Raw genomic sequence first — 20005 nt, forward strand, 5'->3', positions numbered from 1 at the left:
AAAATTAACTTACATTTTAAAATTCATAAGCTTTAATGAGTGCTACTGACTGAGTTTTGCATTTTATCAGCGCTTTGTTGTACCAGAATGACAACTGACCCGTTGCTGTTCTTGACGGAGTGTCACCACCAGTGTTTAGAGTTTATGACCGATGTACATTTTGTATCCTACGTGACGGTATTTGACATAACTTTAATAATTCATATTTTACCAGTTTATACTCTTATATATTGACATATTAATTTCTACAGTAGGCCTATTTAAAATTTACAAAGTTTTTTTTTAAACGAATTGTTGTTTTTCTGGCTTGTAATTTTTTTAATTATTTATTTTTGGCAAAATAAAGTTAGAGGTATAATTGAGAACAATAAAAAATAACAGGAATTCGTTTTTATGATTTAAGGACTAGGTTGATATTGACTTTGCAGCATCAGTGTTGCTACACATGAAAAAAAATATCTAAAATTAAAAAATCTTCCACACTGCTAAGGGAAACAGACTAGAAACATACAATATAAAGGATTTTAAATAAAACTCATGTGTAATTTCCTATTTTAGTTATAAAAATTACATAAATACATCTTTCACGTTACATTTCTTATAAGTTAAAATCTTCACTTTAACAGTTGCATTTGTACTTTTTCCTCCGTCGACCTCTCCATCACTCCACTTGCCACATCTGATCGTAAGGAACGTTGAGTGTGTACTTGTTGATCGCTCCTCGCAGCACCTCGTCAAACCCTTGCTCTGCGTAAGGCAAAATCTCCACGTAGAACATCCTCCAGAACTGGTTGACCACGTTCAGAGCCAGCTCACCTGCGAGAAAATAACAACATGTGATTGCAACTCAAACAATTAGATTACATTCAACAACAGATTACAAACAATTAAATTTCGTTTAACTTTTTTTCATTTGGTAGGTTTTTAATTTAATGTCCGGAGGAGTACAACAATGAGACATATTAAAATATACTTATCCGTTCTATTTCCACGTTAAATTTGTTGCTAGTATAAAGCTGAAAGCTGGTGTAGTTTGTAATAACAAAGCTCTAAACTCATGCATTCACCATTCATCCTTCATTCATCTTCGCCTTAAGATACCCACCCTGTTGTGTATGTGTCATATGAACCGTATCACACAAGGAGCCTTCTAATTCAGATACAGATATTTTCACCCAAGAGACAGGTTTTCACTTCATAGCCGAGCCAACAGCTTATGTGTGAACACGAAGCTGGTTTGTTGGTCAAACGCCACTGGCTTACTACGTTATCACTGAGGTAAAAGTAATCGGCGGGGTTTAAACCCAGGCCCTGCTGGACACAATAGTCCTGCACTTGAAACACAATACCAGTAGCACTCGACAGTATATATACGTATTGTTACTGTCCCAATTTGACATCAGAGATCGGTGCCTGTTTTTATTTTAATCCGCAAAAGATTGTTCACGACTACAAACACTTTCACATTTTTTACAAACTTTGATAATTTTGTGTCTCGGATCTAACTTTATCTGCTGTCCCAAAAGTGTTATTTTGATACAAAACGATTATTCAAACTCTTATCTCATACAACTAGGTGCTATATCACCTACGTACATAATAAGAAATTCATCCAGTTTCGAGTATTTTAATGTATTTTGTTAGTTTCCCAACGATATGTATGTTCGAGTTTTAATTACCAGTATACTATATTATCTTTAATCATATTACAGGGTTTCCCCTCTGATCCATTCATTTAAAACTTTAACATTGAAAATTGTAAGGTTTCCAATAACTTACAATTAGTTTTGATTGTACCAATGTTCTTATTGTTTATAATGAATTAATCCAGCGTAGTTGAACATTAAAAAAAAATTAAAAAAGAGGTCATCAAAATAATAGAAACCCCTAAATAACAGAAGGTTTGTTTAACATGCTATTAACACGTTTTCGTTTAACATAGTACTGAGAAAAATAGTTTTACATAATTAAAATGTGTAGCGTTTGACCTTTTAAGACGATATTTATGAATACTCGAGGGTAAAATAAACCTGCTGTGATTGACTTAGCCAAGCAATGACATTCCTAATGCATAGAGAGCATATCAGAAGCTAGCTAATGAGCAATGGATTGCTAATTCAAAGCTCAGTAATGCAGTACAGTAATATCTCTATGGACCATAATTATATGGTAGCCAATTAACCTACTTGAATTAATTGACCTACTTATAATAATGCTGTACGTACGTTATTAGCAAATTTAAATTCATAATTTCTATGGAGTTAACAGCAAAGATATACTCGTTAAATATTTATGTTTTTAACTTTTTTACTGCACAAAGGAGAGTGAATGAATTCCTGGATGATTTCCTGACTAAACATGCACAAATCCTGAATGTAAACCCAATTTGCAGTTTATTTCCAATTATTCTTCTATTAAAAGTGTATTACAAATAGTAATAATTGATTTATAGTTTGTTTCCTAATTGGTTTGCTCCTTCATCAACTAATAGACTATACATTATAGGGGATGGAGTAAAGAGTGTAGTTTGTTCCTTAAAGAACGTTAAAAGGCATAAGCAAGGGGTATGGAAAGGACCTACCTCCAACCTGTCATTAAGTTTTGTAACATCTAGTGGACTGTTATCAAATCAAGTCCAAGGAAACATTTGTAGTAAAATTGAGATCGGACAGTCTAAGAAACGGAGTTTTAAAAAAAGTGTTTGAAAAGTAAATTTCATGCAATACACCGTTTAAAAAAATCCGTTTTAATTGTTTATCCACATGAAAAGCCGATAGGTTTGAAAAAAAGAGTCATTACATTAATAAGTTAATTATTATTGAAAAAAAATAACGAATTGTCAAAAAGCGTACTGTGTCATTCAGCCCATACCCAAATTCGTCCAATCAGTCTAATTTTGGAAACTACAAGAAACACATTTATAACATACGGTGAATCGGAACCTTATCACCGCTTGGTCTATACCAGTGTATCTTTGTGAAACCTCGTGTGTCTAAATGTGTAGTGTATAGTACCGTATAACCAATCAACGTCTAGAAGTGTTTTCAGTTTTAAGGAATATGTTTGAGACAGAAGTACATTGTCACTTAGTTTGGAAATTAAATGTTATCCCAAACTTTTTTGCCTGTTGGACTAATGTTGTATGACATGTTGTAAGAATTGATTATGAATACTGTAGGTAAAACAGGGTATGGGCTATCGGTTGTTAATGGTATTAAAAATCAATATTAACTTATTTTGCATAGTGTTTTTTTATACTTACTGAGCTCCTTGTTGCCATTGATGAGGTTGGACGCGTAAATCTTCATACCTCCAACCTCGGGGCTCAGTCCCACCTTGTGTACCTTGAGGTGGACCTTATCCTTCAAGGTGACGAGGTGGCCCTCCACCTTGATGGTGGCACTCACGTTAGCTGCAACAACACCACCATTAGACAATAGACGACGACTTTTGATCTAGTCTATGAGAAAGAACAGATTTTATGATTGCATCTAATTTCGTAAAAATCCTTAATAGATTTTTAAATTAATATTTTTGATCGAATCTGGTTATTGGTACCATAGGATGGGTACACTTTTGCAAACTAAATGCAACAGGAAAATTATCAGAATGCTTAAGGAAGTTAACTTTTCAAGTGTATGTATAACATTGTGTAGCTTAATGTATCAAATATATATCAAATATCAAAAATATTAAAAAAAACCTACGTTCGAGAACTTGTGGGTCCAAGTTATATAACTTGAACCTACCAGTCCTTGAACATAGGTTGTTTTAATATTCTCAATAAATACAGTTGATAAATGGGAGGAAAGTTACACAAGGCATCTCACTTCATTCAACACTACGCAGTATTGTGTCATTGCATTGATAATCAAAATAATGAACTGTATAATCATTAATTTTTAATTGTAACTTCTTATTTGTTTGCTTTTATGTTCCACTATAGCAAAAAAAAAAAAAACATAGCTTAAGAACGCGTTCGAAGCATGGTGTAGTATTCTTGAATAGCTGCTGAGCACAGAAAATACGCAATCTTCAATGCATATTAACTGACGTTCAAAATCTATTATCTCCTTTTTAGGATTTTACATAATCTCAGTTGATAAAATAAATAATCGTTTACTTTTCATTGACAAATCATTTCAATATCCAAATACAGCAATAAACTGATCTTATAAAATAAGTCCAAGTTTAAAGTCCATTGTCAAGATTTTTTTAAGGTTTGATTCTCTCCCATCTCTAAAGGTAAAGTAAATCCTAACGTTATAAAATCCGTTCTTTATGTACAACCTCATCCGCCTTTCGATAAGAAAGAGGAAACCTGAGATGGGAAGGCTATAAGATGACGGAGGGTGAAATTGCGACTGAAAACCCGCTTGGCTTTATTTGTTATTTTGTTCTGTTTGTATTTGTTACAAGTATGAGTTTTACCAATGATTGCACCCGTTCTACGTTGTGCAATAGCTTTTTTTAAATATAGGTTATTTTAAGAATTTTCTTAATTAATTGCCGTAAGGATTAAAATCACATTTAGTTTAATTACTGGATCAAACGTAAATATAGTTTTCTGTACATTAAATTTCGGTAGTGAAGCTCACATCCAATCTGCGTAGAGACTATAGCTGTTCCATAGAATTAGCCTTTTTTAGCATACACAGATTTATCTATAATTCGCTTATACGCTCATAGTAAGATAGTTAATTTTATTTTACTAGGCACTAATCCAGGGTTGTTTTCTCATTACTGCATGCTAGGCCTAGAGGCTGCTGAATCATTCTTTTTTTTTATTAAATCCGTTGGTGGTTGGCACGATTTGAACCAAGGACCTTGGGGACCGAAGTCTCAGGCTGGCTCCACTATGATGTTTAACGGGAATACAATACATTATAGGCTAAAATTAACAACCAGAATCTCTTCATGGTTGACACTAAAAAGGTTTATGTATAAGAAAGAAAATGGTATTTTAAGAAACACAATTTGTTGATTGCTCAGTTATTGAAATAGGTTTCGTGATGTAGGACAACGTGCACGTCTTTAACATGGCAAAGAAACGTCTATTACACGGTGGTGTATCTATAGCCAATGTGTTCAGTAAGTTACTTGAATAACAATATTCGTTGTCCCGTTGTAGCTTCAGGGTGTTCACTGTTTCATCCGCATCGTGGCACTACTTTTGTTTTATGAATGAAAAACACCAACCATCACAATATTATTTTGTACTAGGGTATTGAGCTTGTGACATTGTACCACGCCAATTTAAGCGGTTGGCGTTAATATTGGCTTTACACAGCGTACATACCGTAATACTGGTGAGCTTTCCTCCTGAATAGATCCGACCACCATTCTACGAAATAACTCACATAATGCTATCAATGAATGAACCAATAATATGATGCAAGTATTACTGTTATGGACCAAAAGGATTAAATTTTGTTAATATTGGACATTTTACATAATCTCAGATTGTTATACACAAAAATAACAACATAATTTTTTATTGCAAAACAGTACTGTGCATTCGAAAAATCTAAATTTAATTTCATGAATGCAATATATACAATTAGGGAAAATAAAACTAACACTAAATTCAAATTACATCTCACGCTAACACCCTACTTTAAATAAATATTTTTGCATCTATTTTAACTCAAACCGTAAAATAAAATCTACACTTTGTAGATATGTTATAACAATGGATACGTTTATACAATGCTATAATATAGAACCTCTGGCAGGTATCATAGCATAATAGGTAATAATAATCATAGGCATAATAGGTAGGTAGGTAAGGGCATAATAGGTATTGGATATAAAGCAAGAAACTGACAAGCAACATTATAGAAAACCGTAAGGATGTTTTGACATTCCCCTCGTATGATATCCAATAGTACACGTAATAATAATTAAAGTACGTACTCATGCTGATGTTGTAGACACCCTTGCCGTTGACTGGGAAGTTTCCTAAGTTACCCTCAGTCTTGTAGGTTCCCTCTACGAGAACCTTAGGCAGGAATATATCTCCCTCGATTACTTGCTTCTCTGGGTTATCCAGGTTGGTTCTGAGAAAACAAAGAAATTGTTAGTTGTATTTTAAACCTTTATCCTATACTCTAATACGAGCAATGTTTGCTTGTATGCTTGCTTGCTTGCTTGCTTGCTTGCTTGCTTGCAGAAAGATCTCGAAAACGGCTCCGATGATTTTCTTCAAATCTTGTAAATAGTTTATTTTTGGCCTAAAAACGAGTTTCATGCAGTTAGAACTGCCAACAAAAATCTAATTACGTAGAAAAATGAAACTGAAAATCACATTTTTTTAACATTAGTCTTATGGGTTGCTAGGTAACCATGTTGGATGAATTAAATAACAAGGATAAAGTAAACAAAAGACTTGAAGTTGTAGCATGTGTTCATAGTAAGCCAACATTATACTATACTCTAATACGAGCAATGTTTGCTTGCTTGCTTGCTTGCTTGCTTGCTTGCTTGCTTGCTTGCAGAAAGATCTCGAAAACGGCTCCGATGATTTTCTTCAAATCTTGTAAATAGTTTATTTTTGGCCTAAAAACGAGTTTCATGCAGTTAGAACTGCCAACAAAAATCTAATTACGTAGAAAAATGAAACTGAAAATCACATTTTTTTAACATTAGTCTTATGGGTTGCTAGGTAACCATGTTGGATGAATTAAATAACAAGGATAAAGTAAACAAAAGACTTGAAGTTGTAGCATGTGTTCATAGTAAGCCAACATTATACTATACTCTAATACGAGCAATGTTTGCTTGTATGCTTGCTTGCTTGCTTGCTTGCTTGCAGAAAGATCTCGAAAACGGCTCCGATGATTTTCTTCAAATCTTGTAAATAGTTTATTTTTGGCCTAAAAACGAGTTTCATGCAGTTAGAACTGCCAACAAAAATCTAATTACGTAGAAAAATGAAACTGAAAATCACATTTTTTTAACATTAGTCTTATGGGTTGCTAGGTAACCATGTTGGATGAATTAAATAACAAGGATAAAGTAAACAAAAGACTTGAAGTTGTAGCATGTGTTCATAGTAAGCCAACTACCCACAGTATACTAGCAAATTACAAATACAGTACAAAAGGAAAACAGCACTTAATAATTAGCATAATATTTAGCAAAGATTATACTGAAGATTACTCGATACATTGTAGGGAGTATGTTTTATAGTCTATGGTTTCATCTATGATTGTAGTCAAGGGCAGCAGTGCGAAGTCTGGGATCTGTTTATGACGATTAGATTAGATTAAGGTATCTGCAATCCTAAAATGCTATGGGAAGGGAAGGAAACAGGTCCGCGACATAGGAAGTGGTGAAGGAAGTAATAAAGGCAATCATAAAATGCTATGGGAATAGAGGGAAACAGGTCCGTGACGTAGGGAGTGATGAAGGAAGTAGTGAAGGCGAGCAGTCCGGAGTGTGGGGAATGTTTATGGCGATAAGATTAGGGTATCTGCAATCCTAAAATGCTATGGGAAGGAAGGAAAACAGGTCCGCGACGTAGGAAGTGGTGAAGGAAGTAGTCAAGGCGAGTAGTCCGGATTGTGGGAACTGTTTATGACGATTAGATTAAGGTATCTGCAATCCTAAAATGCTATGGGAAGGAAGGAAAACAGGTCCGCGACGTAGGAAGTGGTGAAGGAAGTAGTCAAGGCGAGCTGTCCGGAGTGTGGGAACTGTTTATGACGATTAGATAAGGGTATGGGCAATCCTAAAATGCTACGGGAAGGGAGGGAAACAGGTCCGCGACGTCGGAAGTGGTGAAGGAAGTAGTCAAGGCGAGCTGTCCGGAATGTGGGAACTGTTTATGACGATTAGATAAGGATATGGGCAATCCTAAAATGCTATGGGAAGGGAGGGAAACAGGTCCGCGACGTAGGAAGTGGTGAAGGAAGTAGTCAAGGCGAGCTGTCCGGAGTGTGGGAACTGTTTATGACGATTAGATAAGGGTATGGGCAATCCTAAAATGCTATGGGAAGGGAGGGAAACAGATCCGCGACGTAGGAAGTGGTGAAGGAAGTAACAAAGGCAATCATAAAATGCTATGGGAATAGAGGGAAACAGGTCCGTGACGTAGGAAGTGATGAAGGAAGTAGTGAAGGCGATCAGTCCGGAGTGTGGGGAATGTTTATGACGATAAGATTAGGGTATCTGCAATCCTAAAATGCTATGGGAAGGAAGGAAAACAGGTCCGCGACGTAGGAAGTGGTGAAGGAAGTAGTCAAGGCGAGTAGTCCGTAGTGTGGGAACTTTTTATGACGATTAGATTAAGGTGTCCGCAATCTTAAAATGCTATGGAAAGGAAGGAAAACAGGTCCGCGACATCGGAAGTGGTGAAGGAAGTAGTCAAGGCGAGCTGTCCTGGGTGTGGGAACTGTTTATGACGATTAGATAAGGGTATGGGCAATCCTAAAATGTTATGGGAAGGGAGGGAAACAGGTCCGCGACGTAGGAAGTGGTGAAGGAAGTAGTCAAGGCGAGCTGTCCGGAGTGTGAGAACTGTTTATGGCGATTAGATTAAGGTATTTGCAATCCTAAAATGCAATGGGAAGGGAGGGAAACAGGTCCGCGACGTAGGAAGTGGTGAAGGAAGTAGTCAAGGCGAGTAGTCCGGAGTGTGGGAATTGTTTATGATGATTAGATTAAATTATTTGCAATCCTAAAATGCTATGGAAAGGGAGGGAAACAGGTCCGCGACGTAGGAAGTGGTGAAGGAAGTAGTCAAGGCGAGTAGTCCGGAGTGTGGGAACTGTTTATGACGATTAGATTAAGGTATTTGCAATCTTTAAATGCAATGGGAATGGAGGGAAACAGGTCCATGACGTAGGAAATGGTGGTGAAGGCGAGCCGTGTGGAGTTTGGGAATGGATTTATGCATCTCCAATACTAAGGTGCTTTCAGAGTGAACTAATGATTTTCCCCGAGCAAAGCTCGGTCCCCAGGTACTAGTAGGTAATATATGTAACCATACTGTAAAATGTCTCAATTCAATTATTCTTGTGGCATGAGTATAACTTTAAGATAAAGAAAATATGTTGACTGACGATAGTATATGCTAACAGCTACTTCTTAGCTAGTGTACAGTTTTGTGCCCAAAAGAAGAATATATTAAATCTATTAAATATACCAATAACTTTACAATATTTAGCCACATTTGTTGAATTTGTGGGTGATAGTTAGATGAAGTTAATTTTAATTTTGAAGAGTGTCGCCGTACAGCAATGCTTCAGGTGTATTATGTATTGGGGAACTGTACCAATCCAATGTCAACATTAACATAGTCCTTCATCCCGTGCCAAGACTCGGTACAAGGATGTCTATCATACAGGGTCAATCACATAAACACCGGCGTCAGGTATTGTTGCCCTCGTTAAGTGCTAAACTGATTATTACACACGTAATTCTTTATTAACATTGTCTGAAAATAGTTATTTTGCATTGAAATCGTCTGCATTTTACATGACATTTAATTATTAAGGATGATAAAAAAAAACTTTAATAAAGACGTAAGCAATGTTTTTACCCTTACATTTTTCATACGCTGTGAATGACTTAACCTATTTATTTCTTTCTTATGATGACAGGTCATTTTTGAAAGTATGCTTGATCAAGTAACAATGTAATTTTCTTTACAAAAACAGTAATTATTTTTTAAGGACAAAATTTAAATAATGGAATATAGTATTAGACCGTACGAAATTATTTAGTAGAATTAATGGCTAAGATTAACGCCAGGGTTACATAACAATTGATGGATAGAGGAATAACCTACTTGTTAGTGACAAAATAGTCTAGGTATTTTGTTGTCAACACCAGCACAAATATAGTTAATATGATTTCACGTTCTCTTAAATTTTTTCAAGAATAACAAACTACTGCTAGGCTTATTGGAAACTAATAGTTTCCTGATATAATCTGTACCAAAAAACTCATGATAATGTTACTGATTACATTACTGATTACATACTGATTACATACTGATTACATTATTTCAAGAATAACAATCTACTGCTAGGCTTAATGGAAACTAATAGTTTCCTGATATAATCTGTACCAAATAACTCATGATAATGTTACTGACTCATAATAATGTAAGGTTTTAAGTTGTGAATTCATATTTGTCTTCATATTATTATCTTCGTCACGCACTGTAACACTAGCTGAGCACATTCTTAACTCCTTAGGACGTCTTTAAGGTGGTTTTTAAAAGTCAAATAATAGAATGCATGCAAAAATTAACATAGTAATATTCGTATTTTTACTCAATATAACATTTTTTTTTGACTTATTTCTTTCTGTGACATTAATCCAATAATATTTATTACATATTTCGCAACAAAATATTTCCATAGACCAAGTGGTCTATAGTATATTTCAATAATTTAAATATGTTATGGATAAGTTTAACTTTATTTGTTGAATATAAACTAAATATAGCACCCAAATAATTTATAATTGTAAACATTTTTTAATGAAGCGCTGTTTATTTCCACTGTTACGTAAAATCAGATAAATTTTAATTAGACCGTAAAATAAGTTGATAACCTGGAACACAAAGGATAGCCGGCGAGAATTTCCCAACAAGATCGCACGGACAGAAATACATTAGCATATGGAAGTGTGGGAGTGAGAGGGGAGGATGCAGTGATGAGAGGGATAGAGAGTGAGAGAGTGAGTAAGAGTGAGAGGGGGAATTGTGTAAGAGTCCTTGAGGAAGAGCAGCACGTCTAACAATGTGTGGTTCACTATTTTTGTGTTTTGTATTTATATTTCAGTCCATTCATGAAGTAAAGTAATATTTTAAGTAATCAACTTTTATATCTTGTAAAAGAAATTATTTCTGTTATATTTCGTATTAATTGAAATGCAACTCGTACATGTTTGATGAAAGGTGAACAAAATCTACTCGTTTATGTTTTAACTCAACTCAAACCAATGTTTATGTTTTAACTCATTGTATCCAAGAACGGAAAAATGTTTTGAAATCAATGTAAAGAAAAAAAACTAATGTTTTACCACAAACCCAAAATGCTATTTAAACACAAGTAATGTGTTCGAGGTAGTCTATGAGGTGTTGGTTGTAGTTCTGTGGGTGTAGTTGGTGTATTTATTATTATTTGCGATGCCAAGTATGTCATGTTGGATTATTGTAATGAAGAACTCAATACATACTTTATAAAGGAGATAATATTTAGTTTATCTTTGAGTTGTTTCAACTTATTCAAGCAATCGCATTCCATTTTAAGTCTAAGGATGCATTTAACAAACTTCTGTCTAAATTTGTCTAAACAAACTCAATTGTTGTTACTGTAGTCGTTTGAACTGAATATTATATAGATTCTAAATTGAAGTATTTCCTTGAAATACTCTTTACATTGTTAACAATTATATTTTTTAAATCTTATTAATTATAAAAAGTTTTAAGTGTCATTTATCCACCGATGTTTTGCTATGCGACAGGACACTCAAGCAAGAGTTCATCACCAGCTATCTATCACCAGTTTATGATGACTTGTCCTCGTCACTTGTTTATGCAACTCATTGCCAATTGTGTTTGGTAATCACGACGCCGGTTTTGGAATGTAGTTAGTTATTCTTTATTAAACGAAGTTACTATTTTATTTTCCTCTTGAAGGACATATTCTTACCTTGACTTTTGAAATTTTAGGTTTGTTTTATTTTTAAAGAATGATTTAATCTTTTGACAGTTATATTATGTATAAAAAGGAGGAAGCAAACCCTTGTCACTTATTGCTTGTTAATCGTTGTTAGTAATCACGATATCGTGTTGACTGTTCAAGGCCATCTGGAGATAAACAACGCACGTCAATTACCTATCACGATCAAGATAAGTGGTAACCGGCGAATTAGGAAAACGCTCCGTCATGATGGGCAAGTCTTCAAACATTTATGATGAATAAACAAAACATAAACACATTGATAGCTCTTTTAAACCACTCAAGATAAACAAAATAAGTATGATTGTCAGGCTAATGCTCACCTGTTTAACCTTATAAGGTAAACACTAACACGCCATTGATTTATTGTTTACCAAGAAGGACCCAATAGCTAGTACAGCTCTTATGTTTCAACTTAATGTCTCAAAATTGTTGCTTGTAGTCATCAAGAGTATCGACGATTTCAGGAATCACCTACGTCTTGAATGAACCCAAGGCGCTCAATTGTGTGAACAGTGATGCCAAGGTCTCCTCCATAAGCTCTATCCATGAAAACAATAAAATAAGGGACTTGTTGAATATGCTATTACATCAAAATCTGTTAGTTTCAAATTTAAATAAAAAATAGTCATCGATGGTAGAAAAGGACCGATTTCAGATAAAACCCCAAACAAAAATATTACGGGACATAGATAAATACATAAATCGAAATATGTTTTTACCTCAGTAGAAGATGGTACCAGTTATCTAAACGTCACGCCGTATCGCAGCCTAGTATCGCAGTAGTCTTTTGCAGACTGGACCGGCAACCATCACCTTTAACTTAAGAACTGAAATTTAGCTATTAATTTGGTAAAACAAATTATTCCACGATGGAACTTAATGAAGTAAGATCTTGCAGGCTGATTAAAAAAAAGATTATGGTCTCGAAAACTACAGTTTGACAAATACGTTTAAGAATGCATCCGAAGTTTAAACAGCATTTCAGTAGAAGGTAAAAAGAGTTTCAGATTCACTTATATCTTACGTGCAAATGGATTTTCCCTGCAAAAGTGCATTCAGTTTTATATTAAGAAAGTGTGCTGTAAACCCATTGCCTCAAGACGTATATTGACTTTGCTTTGGATCAAGTATGATCAATCCACCGTCTCCTCCCATAATCACCTGATATCAAGGATCTGGACATTCCTGAGGCCGTGTGTGAAGCTGTTCCTGACTAGAGACTTGGCTGTAATCTCACTGCCATTGTATGTGATGAGGACCTGAGGGACGTAGAAGGGGTCCAGAGGAGGCATGTTCAACTCCTTGATGCCAGCTGGAACATAACATTCAACATATAACTTGGGTGTGGTGACAGGCATGTATTTGATCTTCGTCATGTAGGCTATGTGGAGAATTTGTCGACGTTTATTCGTGAACATTTTTGTGGCTGTGAAATAAATAGATATAAGTAGGAAGTTTGAAGCGTGAAAGCTCCGTTTATAAACCCACTGGAAGATGAATAACAACCAGTAGCTTAATCAGCAGTTAAAATTGTGGAATATGTAACCACATTGGCGTGTTTCCCCTATGCAGTGTTGTAGTCATTCGCTGGCTTAACCAAACCGTTAGAAAATTATCTGACGACGCTACCAACAGACACGGACACCATTGTGAGGATTACCCTAATCTGTACGTGTTGACTGTAGAAGTGACAACTAAATAAACTTTATTATTCAGAAAAGACAAATAGTAAAATGAAAAATAATAATTCAATATAAGCAAAAGGAGTTAACTTTGCATTTTAAAATCCTATAAAATTATTATACATAATGTGAACTTTCGCCTGGAATGAAACATCTTTCTATTAATTGCATTTACATTTATCTAAATTATTTCTTAGCCTGGATAATAGTGGTTGACATACAGCAAAAGTGGCAAAAGAGACATTCTGTTATGGTCGAGTTGCTGACAACGCTCAAAACTTGGGATTACCAAGCCCAGATATTAACATTCTTGAGCGAGTTGTAGAGTGGAACTTGTATTGTCTAGACATAAAACTACAGACATTTAGAACTATGTTTTGTCAACTGAACTAAGACCAAAGTATACTGTTAAACCATGGATACAGTAACGGTAAAATATTCACCCTAACTGCGAGTTCTATAAATTTGATGTTTAATCAGTTTCGTAATCTACATTGTTACGTCTACGCTTACATCACCATATCTATGTAAGCGTACCAAGATCAGATAACAATGTGTGTTAACCATGAACACTTTAACATAAACCATTAGCAACTTGGCGGCAACCAGAGCACATCGTTATATGGCGGGAAACGTACCCCCCTACAGTGTTGCCAGATGTGAGATAGTATCTTATCTATCTATCTATATATTAATAGGCAAGCATGTTTCTTTAAAACCCTTTTTCTCAGCTCGTGTGCATCGCAGGGGAAATCTATGCATACTGTTAGAAAGATATTTGCCTGTAGATGTGCAGAATCCCTTTATAAATTAAAGTAGGCTAAAAAATAAGCACAAAAAACTAATTTGAAAACTTCAAAAAATTTACATGGAACAACTGGGTTGCCATGATGGTGACGAAATAACAACCAAATGTAAACAGAAAATCAAAACAAATGGAAGAAATCCCAATCACATGTTTTATTTACAGTGTGTGGAGAAAATAGAGAAGTCTGTACATTAATTATTTTTGGTCGAGTTTCGACCACAGGACGACCACTAGTTCTCCTTAAACTGTACTTTGTTACAAATATGATTTTCGTTTAGGCCTCCTATGATTCAATTTATACGATAAGACTATCATTTTCATGGTTAATATTTGTGGTCAGAAACTGATCTATAGTTCGGCCGCTTAGAAAGCGACCTCCTCCAGCATTGGTTTAGCATTAGCGCGCAGGTCGTTTTCTAAGCGGCCGAACTATAGTAACTATTTTGCTTGTTCAAACATATACATGTTGATAACAATATTTAGATAAAGATAGTACATTCAAATATTTTGATTATTATATGAGTAGCCTAATTCATTCCGCTGTAACATATATATATATACCCCCGCCGCAGCAAACCTGCCGTCTAAGCGAATTTCCATTTGGCCGAATTGATTTTCAATTGATCTATTTTAATAACATTAGGTTTAACGAGTACCTAGGTTTGCTGCAACAAGGAAACTAATAAAGTAGTGTGTTTTTAGTAAAATATTTATAGCTTACTATAAAATAAATGAATTTGCCAAGTTTGATCAAAATATATCCATAAACAAGCAAACTACAACATTTTACAATATTCTCCATAAGAATAACATGGGAATTTTAAATTTACCATTTTTTTAGTTTTCTCCGTAACCAATAACCGTACAAAAACACTTTGATATACTGAATTGTTTGTTTTTTTAAGCTCTTTAAGAAGGTTTAGAGAAAAATTGGGAAATTTTGTGTTTTGAGGGTAAGAAGTGAGAAAAACCAATTTTTACCCCATAAAACCCCCCATAAAACCCTGTTCCCATAGTCCGATCATGCTGGATCGCGAACTCATTCAAGTTTATCCCGCCTTACACCTTCAAACCAAATTTCATCAAAATCGGATAAAAATTACTCAAGTTATCGTGTTCACGGACACATATATATATAAATCTATATATATATATCTATATATATATATATACATATATAAAAATTTGAACGAATGGTGTTTTTGGCCTCTGGGGACATTAAAATGAAAAAGTAAATCGGTCCCGGGCCTAAGTCTTACCATGAGACCTACGGTAATAGCTACTTCCCTATAGGGAAATTCGCTAATAACTTAGTTAAACAATTACGATAACAGTGATATGGTCTTTACAATATATTAAACATGCACCTTAGAAGGATCATCCTAATAGATCGGCTAATTTCAAGCTATTATTTTGAGAGTAGAGTGAGCGTTGATTTTTATTACTCGTTTTTTTTGTGGTTTTACAAACTTTCAAATAAACATGGTCAATAAAATAATGATCCACTCGTAAGCTTAATGAGAAGTAAAACGTACTCTTTTCCTCAAATAAAATACACAAATTTAGAGGATGTCAGAGCACTCAAACGTTACTGGATTAGAATCGCATCAATTTAGGCTTGAGATTTACATTAGAATCTGAAGTCCGTCCAGATGAATCAAGGTCAATGGTTTCAATTTCAAATGTTCCATTGATCTTCCTCCTAAACTCTGGCAACACTGTCTGAGACATCCAGAGATGTCGCAACCAAAACACTATAATCTTGCCTAACATCTGGTCGAACCAAAAGCATAATCAACTAGTTATCCTTGCTAGGGAACCGGTGTCTGTTAACTTATCAAAAGTCACATTGACTCCATTTTTCTTGCGAAATCTGCGAAACGATTCAATCAAATCACTGTCGTTTCAATTGGCAGCAAACCTGTAATGGGCTTTTATAGGTCAGATGGTAAATTGGAACGGCTAAATTCATGATAATAGGGTCAGATTCGTATAAGGGCTTGGAAAGTTTGCATAATGATAACAGTATGTTGAGTGCAGTGTTGAAAAACAATTTAGATGACAATTTAATATAAAATTTAAATAACCATCGAAACATTGAAAATGGTTTAGTCAAATGCACTGATGCTAAAAAAAAATTGGGAAAGATGGGAACATAATAATTTTATTCACATATCCTAAATATTAGGAAGTCTTTGAAGTGAAATGAATAATTTTAGTATCGTTGATTATATATTTTGATTAACTTATTTAGTTAGTGGTCGAAATGTTTCACCTAGTTTAAACTTAATTAAAATATAGGAAAATCCTATGTTTGGATAAATACTTTGTTACTAAGATTATTATATCGCCTCGATAAAACAAAACTTTATAATAGTATGGTTATATAAATTTAAGTCGGAAACCCATTGAAAGTAAAAAGTCTGTACGATATCTAAAGATACATTAATTTACTATCTTATAATAAAACAATAAAAAAAACGTATTTTTGCAAAACAAACAGTGTATTTTCATTTTCATTTGTAAAGGAGGGTAAAGTGTTGTTTGTTACTAAAATATCATACTAGTAAATATCTCCAAGATGTAAATTTTCACAAAGGTGCAAATAATAGTTGTTATAGAGAGGATGACTACCCTTACAATATGTCATACATTTATATTTAATTACAAACTAAGTCGTCTATTAATTAAAGTTACTCTCATTAATTTTAACATTTATAACATACGACATGTTTACTTCTAAGCTCGTAGTTATATTTTTAAACCCTCTTGTAAGGCGATACACATCTATTAGTAGGCCTACATGGTAATTTCCATTAACTACCGTTCTACAATGTTAAGACAATAGATATTCTACACCGTTCCATGTTGTATAGATAGTACAGAGGCCACAAAGTAGTTATAGCTTCTGTTTCCAGCTGGATAATGCTACTAGATTTATGCAAACTCGGCTGTCAGGCTGTAAACTGAGCTAATCTGCATAATCTTAAAAGCGCCTCAATGCCAATCAGTTTTGATAAGCCGAGGTAAACAGTTTTGCAAAATGTAGGGTCTCTTTTACAGCTTAATTTTCATCTAACAAGAATGAGGAATAAGAATAGATTTCCTATAATATATTTTCAAATATTCTGGACATACTAGTGCAACTGTTGCTCGAATTTGAGCAATTGCAACTTATTAAAAGCGTTATTTCAAAACGAATAAGAGTCATAATTTCTGATGACTTAAAAGAGTCAACTAGAGATAATGTATCAATCACTCCAGTTCAGTTATAGAAATTAATAAAAACAAACTCACTCTGAAAACGAACAATCTTGTGTGTATCATGTGTTTACTATGAACATCTGTAACTAATACAAATTATTCGTCTGTTTAAGTAAACATAATCTTTTCATCATAAGAAATACATTAGGGTTTTGATGGCTTGAGAGGCAAAGCCCGAGGACTTTTATTACAGGAATTGGTGAAAGGGGTTGTCTACACAAAAATCTCTTACTTTTGACACAACGTTTGTAAAAATCCGTCCATTATTATCGGAGGAGTAGTGTTTCGTAGAAATCACCTTCACGTATTATACATAAGGATTTTTAAATACTTAATATACATAAGTTTAAAATAGTTTTCTGAAGTTTAAGTTGGTCGTTTAATATAGTTTTCTTTTAGTCAACATTAATCATACAAACACGTCCATGATCATATGCAATAAAAAAGGTTTTAGTTTGCAGGAAAAAAGGTGTAGGTTGCATTTGGTATAAATATATTCTTTGTGTATTTACATACTTATGAATCTTTCTTTCTTCGGTACTTAGTTTTACACGTTAAGTTAAACAAGTTTTTTGCAATTTCCTCAAATCCTTGATCGTATAGCTCATAACAATATAACACGAGTATTCTCAGGACAAATTTATAGTATTATAGATTTCCTTTCGTCTTATATTCTACTATGTTTTTTTTTTTTTTTTCTCAAATAAAAGGTTTGTGATCTATGGTATTTATTTACAGTAAGCTAAGGTTTTCTTCAATGTAAGGATATGCAAGACTATCCCTAATATAATCTAAGAACCGTTGAGAGACCAAAGTAATTTCACCAAATATTAACAAACTGTGCAACATTTGAAAGAATACAAACAAGGCTTGGGCTATTTTTAACTCACATTTGCTCAACTTGGGGATGTTTTGCCTGAAGGCGTTTAGTAGACATTGGTCGAAATCCTCAGCCTTGATTTTGCATGGTGCTGGAACAACAAACAAATTATCAGTAAGCAATATGTTTGGTTATTCTAGTGACATTCTTTCCACAGATATTTTCATAGGTCACAATAATATTATTTTCTTTAACAATATTACTGTATACATCTTGCCAGTGTAGTTTTTCTACTGTCACACCTAGGTTTACTCTCGTATATTCTATCATTTCATTCCGTTTACGTTATTTCATTGTTACGTAAAATAACCCAAGTTGTTTTAATCACGATAAAATTATTAAATATTAACAACTGTTTTTAATTACTATTAATGTAAGGGGAAAATCTTATGCGTGGTTTTTTAATAGATGAATTTTTATTTTTATTATTCAATATTAAACTCATAAATGACTTAAAATTTTTTAATTTAAACCAATTGGAGTACAGTTTATGTATTTGAGGCACATTATAATAACAATAATACGAGTTGAATAATTGTGTTGGTTTCAGTTTAGTAGAATTACCTAATTTCATGTAATTTTAATATGTTTACAAAAACATCCAAGCCAATCATTTTCGAAAGTTTTATGGCTCATTGCGGACATCAGTTATCTGGGATTACGATTAGTAAAAAACGATCTCTTAAATATCTTTAACTCACCAACACCAAAATTATCCCAAATAAAGGATCAAATTTTTCACTTTACATTTTCATTGGTTTTGGAATACAATTAATTACTGTTAGGTTTACATTATTATAAACTAAACATTTTAAAATTCATTAAAGGTTGGTAGCAAGCAAATTCAAGTAGGTAAAAGCTGATTTCGTTAAATCAATGTCATGTGTATCAAATTTTATTTTTCAATGCTTCCGTTACATTGTTCCACAACAAATTACAATAATTAACACTGTGTTTACCTGATGGTATCTCAGCGACCGCGACGGCCGCTAACGCTAGGACATACAAACAGAACCACATCCTGATGAAAGTGCAAGTGATTCTGGCCAGGATTCACCTTGACAGCTCTTATAACTGACCTACCTTCCCTCTCCCCTCCCCCCCAAACAGCTGATCCACCAGCTGCTGAAGACGGGATATTGGGCAGTGGTGGAGGATAAGTCGGGTGCCGAACGATTAGGGGTAGATGTTTCATTTATACATATTTAAGTTTTTTTTTCTTTCGTTATAGATAGTTGTATTTAAATCACAATAATACCACAAAAGACCGTACGTTACAGTGTTGATCTTTACATCAAAGTGTGTTTGATTAATGAGCTTAGGAAATCATAATGAAAATATCTTACTGGTTTTCACCGAATTTCGATATAGGGAAATAAGTTAGCTATTACCGTTGGTCTCGTGAGAATACTAATGCCTGGATCCAAGTCCGATTTACTTTTCCGTTTTGGTATCCCCAGATGTAAAAAAACAACATCCCTCCAGTGTGTGTATGTGTTTGTTAGCAGATAACTCAAGCCAAAATGGACTGGCTTTTGATGAAATTCTTACCATGTAAGATTGCGTCTATGCACACGAGTTCACGAACCATCTCGTCAGGACTATGGGGACGGGGTTTTGCTGAGTTAAAATTGAGTTTACCAATTTTTAATCACTCAAAAATTCAATT

General features: G+C 34.1%; 1 protein-coding gene across 1 annotated transcript; it reads right to left on the bottom strand.

Annotated features, from left to right (window-relative positions):
• Positions 1-542: 542 nt before the first annotated feature.
• Positions 543-19380, bottom strand: LOC128987266 (circadian clock-controlled protein daywake-like). Its single transcript, XM_054408023.1, has 6 exons — positions 19296-19380; positions 18347-18427; positions 12864-13014; positions 5917-6059; positions 3263-3412; positions 543-816 (listed from the first exon to the last, which is right to left on the bottom strand). Exons 1-6 carry the CDS (start codon positions 19354-19356, stop codon positions 662-664), a joined length of 741 nt encoding a protein of 246 aa, XP_054263998.1. The 5' UTR covers positions 19357-19380; the 3' UTR covers positions 543-661.
• Positions 19381-20005: the final 625 nt, after the last annotated feature.

The sequence above is a fragment of the Macrosteles quadrilineatus genome, unplaced genomic scaffold (genome assembly GCF_028750875.1).
Source record: "Macrosteles quadrilineatus isolate MER2022 unplaced genomic scaffold, UCM_ALF_1.0 Scaffold_2__2_contigs__length_208266976, whole genome shotgun sequence".
Taxonomy (NCBI): Eukaryota; Metazoa; Arthropoda; class Insecta; order Hemiptera; family Cicadellidae; genus Macrosteles; species Macrosteles quadrilineatus.